The sequence below is a fragment of the Diaphorina citri genome, unplaced genomic scaffold (assembly GCF_000475195.1).
Source record: "Diaphorina citri unplaced genomic scaffold, Diaci psyllid genome assembly version 1.1 scaffold25, whole genome shotgun sequence".
NCBI lineage: Eukaryota > Metazoa > Arthropoda > Insecta > Hemiptera > Psyllidae > Diaphorina > Diaphorina citri.
Window position 1 is genome coordinate 287360 of NW_007377463.1, and position 6477 is coordinate 293836.

The 6477-nt window shown below is 33.9% G+C and overlaps 1 protein-coding gene across 1 annotated transcript; it reads right to left on the bottom strand.

Annotated features, from left to right (window-relative positions):
- Positions 1-1255: 1255 nt before the first annotated feature.
- Positions 1256-3245, bottom strand: LOC103510121 (tyramine receptor 1). Its single transcript, XM_008474768.3, has one exon. The coding sequence runs from the start codon at positions 2988-2990 to the stop codon at positions 1467-1469; it is 1524 nt and encodes a 507-aa protein (XP_008472990.1). The 5' UTR covers positions 2991-3245; the 3' UTR covers positions 1256-1466.
- Between the last annotated feature and the right edge of the window lie 3232 nt (positions 3246-6477).

Genomic DNA, 6477 nt, shown 5'->3' on the forward strand with positions numbered 1-6477 from the left:
GAATATTTTTTGATTACAATGAAGTGTCCTGGTTTAGTAGAGCAATAATTATTAGATAATACCTACATGGTTACTTAAAATCAATAGGTCGTTATTTCCAACTTGAGCTTTTTGTCATTTGATTTTTCTTTATACTCATAGAGTTATCAGAAAGTTTGTTAGCTTGGTGTCTTCAAAATAAAAGAAAAATAGAAACTAATAAAAACAATGAAAATTATATAAAAAAAAATATATAAATTTAGCAACCTAACCATTCAAATCCACTGTAAAATAAAGAAAATCATATTCTTACCCAAATTAAAATCTATTTAGAAAGGACTCAGAAATATTAGAACAAAGTGTTACAATTAAGCTCCTTTCATATTACCAACTTCAGTGGTGTAGTGGTTAGACCAACCTCAGTGGTGTAGTGGTTAGCGCGGTGGACCTCGGACCTGGAGGTTGGTGGTTCGAGTCCTTATAAATAAGTCTTTATACCTACGACTACACAGGCAGGTAATAAGTAGGTACATTACAACATCTTTTCTGTGGCATTTTATAACAGGAGGCATGTGTTACATATCAACATACTAGCATCTCCCGTCCTTACACAACACATCCATTAAATTTACATCTGAGTCTTTATACCTACGACTACACAGGCAGGTAATAAGTAGGTACATTACAACATCTTTTCTGCGGCATTTTATAACAGGAGGCATGTGTTACATATCAACATACTAGCATCTCCCGTCCTTACACAACACATCCATTAAATTTACATCTGATTTGAAAATTTCCTGAAAACTTTGCAAACTAGTCGTTAGGCGGTGTTTTTTGTCTTAAGAGACAATATTATGTACCTACATATACAATAATTATTATACATCAAATTTACAATATTGAACAGCAGAATAAGTAAAAGTTGGCCTTTTTACGTATTTCACACAAACTGATGTCATACCAGAATCCAATATTAACCCAGTAAAAACACCTACTACAAACTGATGTCATACCAGAATCCAGTATTAACCCAGTAAAAACACCTACTCAAGAGAAACTACATACATAGATAGAATACAAAATTTTCAAAGACCAGATCGAAAAAAATCTGGTACTATGAGGTATAAAATGTTTTTTATATCTTTCTACTCAGATACTAACTTTACAAAAGCCCACAAAAATTTTTAATAGCTCATGAAATTGGTGTACTTTTAGAACTACAAACAACCTTATAAATCAAATAACACATCAACATAGTAGACATAAAGAAACTACATACATAGATAGACTACAAAATTTTCAAAGACCAGATCGAAAAAAAATCTGGTACTATGAGGTATAAAATGTTTTTTATATCTTTCTACTCAGATAGTAACTTTACAAAAGCCCACATAAATTTTTAATAGCTCATGAAATTGGTGTACTTTTAGAACTACAAACAACCTTATAAATCAAATAACACATCAACATAGTAGACATAAATTTTAACGTTCTCTGCTTAAACTTACTTTATTGAGTAACCTTTTAAAGGATTTTCTAAAGTCTAAATTGAATATGGTATAAATAATTGGATTTATTCCAGAATTAATATACCCTAACCAGGTAATAAAATTAATTAGTCTATCCGACATACAACACGTATCACAAAATGGTAAGCTTACGTACATGAGAAAAAAAGGTAACCAACAAAACACGAACACTCCCATAATAATCCCCAAGGTTCTAGCAGCTCTGCGTTCCTTACTAAGGGAAATCTTTTGTTTTTCCTCAATGAATTGTTTAACAACTTGTGTACTAGGCGCTTGGATGACTACTATGGAAACCTCAGACTTCACAGAAGTAGATTTCAAATTCAATTCATGGGGGACAGGGGTTTTAACATGACAACCGTTGCCATTGTTTGGTTTTTTGTCGCTTTTGATTGAGGCCAAACTGATGTCATCTGAGATAGTTTTATTAGTAAACGTGGTCTCATTGTTATTGATATGAACGAATTCTCCCATGTTGTCATTCCTGGCAGCGATTTTATTTGAACTGGAGGACAAGTCTTGGATATCTGTCATGGAGTCCTCATTTATCAGAACAGGTCTCAGGAAAGAATTATTATTGTTATTATTATTCTTTTGAACGTTTTTCTTCTTGGTCTTTTTACGTTTCTTATTTTTATGCTTGCCAGATTTGGTGTCGTTTTCACTACTGATACTCTCAGGCTCTAGAGGACTTTGCACTTCTTTCTGTACATTGTGCAGTGTTGTTTGCTTGACGATATTTAGCTTGGAAGCTTTCGCGCGATCTCGTAATCTTTTCTTAGTTGCTAAAAATATTTCTACATACACGAGTGTCATGATGGCAAGAGGAATAAAGAATGAACCTAGACTAGAATACACAACATAACCTCTCTGCTGGGTTAATTGACAAGGTGTGTCTGCTTCAAACACTTCAGGCCAATCGTTCCAACCAATAAGAGGGGGAGAACTTATCAACGCTGACAAGAGCCACACATACATGATCATCATCATAACACGTTTGATAGTTCTCTGTTGAGCATATACAAGAGGATCCGTGATAGCCCAGTACCTATCTAACGCTATGGCACACAAGTTCAATATGGAAGCTGTACAACATAGTACATCAGATGTGAGCCAGATTTTACAAATGATAATGCCGAAGATCCATCGGCCAGAGAGATAATAAATGAGACTGAGTGGCAAAACAAAGATTGCCACTGTGAGATCCGCTACAGCAAGAGATACAATGAAGAAGTTCTGTACAATTCTTAGTGGTTTGTATGTAAATACACTGATCACGACCATGATATTCCCTATGATAGTACCTATGATCAATGTACTCAGACATATCATCGTGATGATGGCTTCCCATTCCGGCACTGAATATTCTATATTGTTGAAGAAAGCACTAGGATAGTACTGCTTCTCTTCTTCTACACACACGGAAATGTCCGCTGTGAAGTTCTCAACACCTGAGAAGTTTCGTATGAAGTTGCTCATTGTTTAGTTTCGGTCCTCACACCACACCTAGAACAATGACAATGTGTATTGTTCATGACGGAGCTGCTGCAATGATATTTCAAAACTTGCCATCATCTCTTGCTCATAAATCTTTCACATCCAACACAATGCATAGGTTTGATACTAAGCAAACATCATTCCACTACAACGCCCCTATCTTTTTTGTATGAAGGGGGTGAGCGTCTCTTTCTTTCAAACATCGGATATTATGTTTTCTACGATGCTTAGCAATGCATTTTCAATGCATACTGTGAAATTTTTATGGCTTTAAAATTACTTACCAAGTTAAAGTGTTCAGATGTAAATTTAATGGATGTGTTGTGTAAGGACGGGAGATGCTAGTATGTTGATATGTAACACATGCCTCCTGTTATAAAATGCCGCAGAAAAGAGTATAAGGTTGTTTGTAGTTCTAAAAGTACACCAATTTCAAGAGCTATTAAAAATTTATGTGGGCTTTTGTAATACCTAGTATCTGAGTAGAAAGATATAAAAAAACATTTTATACCTCATAGTACCAGATTTTTTTTCGATCTGGTCTTTGAAAATTTTGTATTCTATCTATGTATGTAGTTTCGCTTGAGTAGGTGTTTTTACTGGGTTAATATTGGATTCTGGTATGACATCAGTTTGTGTGAAATACGTAAAAAGGCCAACTTTTACTTATTCTTCTGTTCAATATTGTAAATTTGATGTATAATATTGTATATGTAGGTACATAATATTGTCTCTTGAGACAAAAAACACCGCCTAACGACTAGTTTGCAAAGTTTTCAGGAAATTTTCAAAATCGTTAACTGTTTTCACCAAACTAGAGAGAACTGCGTCAGGACTCCAGATATAGGTATAAACGTCTTGTTTAAAAAAAAAAAAAATATATCAATTTGTGGTGTACTTTCTTAAGGAGAGACATGCTGTTTTACTTCTTGTGATTGGTTTGTACAAAAATATCCGGTGATTAGGTTTACGATTTTTGTACTTTTTATAGCAAATTTTTGCAGGGCAACTTTTGAAATAAAAATCAAATCTGAGCCCTTGATTTTTATTAAGAAAATTGCTCCCCAAGTGGATTCCTTCATAATTTATACTTTATAAAAAAAAGGGTTTATAAAAATAATAATTATGGGCTAATTCGAGAAAAGGGTAAGAATATGATTTTCTTTATTTTACAGTGGATTTGAATGGTTAGGTTGCTAAAGAAAAGGGTAAGAATATGATTTTATTTTACAGTGGATTTGAATGGTTAGGTTGCTAAATTTATATTTTTTTTATAATTTTCATTGTTTTTATTACTTTTTATTTTTCTTTTATTTTGAAGACACCAAGCTAACAAACTTTCGATAACTCTATGAGTATAAAGAAAAATCAAATGACAAAAAGCTCAAGTTGGAAATAACTACCTATTGATTTTAAATAACCATGTAGGTATTATCTAATAATTATTGCTCTACTAAACCAGGACACTTCATTGTAATCAAAAAATATTCTAATCTCTCGGAGAATTTGTATGAAGGGGGTGAGCGTCTCTTTCTTTCAAACATCGGATATTATGTTTTCTACGATGCTTAGCAATGCATTTTCAATGCAAAACGCTGCATTTGCGAAATTCGTTTGAGCACTGTTCCTGTTGAAAGAAGTCTAATATTTTATAAATTGATGCTTTGTGCTGGAGCAGTTCAAGCTGTGTTGAGTCATGTTGATGGTGGTTGAGGAAGTAACACAATATGTTTGGACCAGGCTTTATAATGTCACCAGCATTTCTGAAACAAAAGAAAACACAGAAGAATAGTATGAAGGGGATGATTGTCTCTTTCTTTCAAACATCGGATATTATGTTTTCTACGATGCTTAGCAATACATTTTCAATGCAAAACGCTGCATTTGCGAAATTCGTTTGAGCACTGTTCCTGTTGAAAGAAGTCTAATATTATATAAATTGATGCTTTGTGCTGGAACAGTTGAAGCTGTGTTGAGTCATGTTGGTGGTTGAGGAAGTAACACAATATGTTTGGACCAGGCTTTATAATGTCACCAGCATTTCTGAAACAAAAGAAAACACAGAAGAATTATTGACACAGAAGACATTAACAAACAAAGCTTTTGTTCCGTTTAGTGAATTCACTTCCTACAGGAAATTAAGAGCTAATGAAAAGAAAGAACGTTCAACATTTTCCCAATTCCACAAACCTTTGTGGAATACATACTTGATTATTTTATAATACCTAATTTGATTATTTACTGATATGTGCCTGGCTGGATAGGGAAGGAATGGTATTCGTGCGATTTTTATACCCCTTAAATTATTTCACAACACGCAAGCATATAAAAATGTACGAATGGAATTTTTCACAATCATGCAGAATTTGATTAATTCCTTTCTTCTACCTAGGTGTAGTAGGTGAATAAAAACGACTTTTAATGTTCAGTGTTATAATACTGGGCCGACAAATTCTTATATTTGGGATAACAGGGACACACAAGGAATGAATGAATGAATGAATGAATGAATGAATGAATGAGTGAGAGAGTGAGAGAGAGAGGAGAGGAGAGGATCGAAGGAATCAGGAAGAAGTTGGAACAGTGGAACACGAAAGGAGAATTATCAGAAACAAAGTACACAAGGAATGAATGAATCAATGAATGAATGAGTGAGAGAGAGAGGAGAGGAGAGGATCGAAGGAATCAGGAAGAAGTTGGAACAGTGGAACACGAAAGGAGAATTATCAGAAACAAAGACAACAAAAGTAAAATAGATTTGTTGTGTTACGTATCAACAAAAGATAAGGTTGTCAATTATCGTATTTCGATGTCAAATAACGTGGAAAGAAATGGGACGAGGAAGAAGAAGATGATGAAGATAAAGAGGAAGCAGAAGATAGAGATGAAAAGAAAGAGGAGGAGGAGAAGAGGAAGAAGAAGAAAAAGAAGAAGGCAAAGATGAAGAAGAATAAGAAGAAGACGAAAAAAAAGAAGAATTTGATGGAGAAGGTGAAGCAAAGCATCCACTGTTATTTCCCCTGCTTATTCATCATGTATGGAATATTTCTTTAGATCCACCTACCTACATAAAAAAAACAACATGGTAATAAGATTTTCAGTAATTTCAGACTGCCACGGTCGATCCCCATTTTGGTAACCTCAATTCTCATTTCCTTATGAACGTCTTTCATCTTTTCTTTTTTCCTCAAAGGAAGGTGTATAGTTCAATTTATTTTGTTGTGTTACGTATCAACAAAAGATAAGGTTGTCAATTATCGTATTTCGATGTCAAATAACGTGGAAAGAAATGGGACGAGGAAGAAGAAGATGATGAAGATAAAGAGGAAGCAGAAGATAGAGATGAAAAGAAAGAGGAGGAGGAGAAGAGGAAGAAGAAGAAAAAGAAGAAGAATTGTGTACCTCGTAACCTGAATAAGTAGGTAAATAATATATTTGAAACACTTTTTTACTGTAGACAGTAACCTAA

Excerpts from the sequence above, each read along its gene's own strand:
- LOC103510121 (XM_008474768.3), bottom strand. The coding sequence starts at position 2,990 with ATGAGCAACTTCATACGAAACTTCTCAGGTGTTGAGAACTTCACAGCG.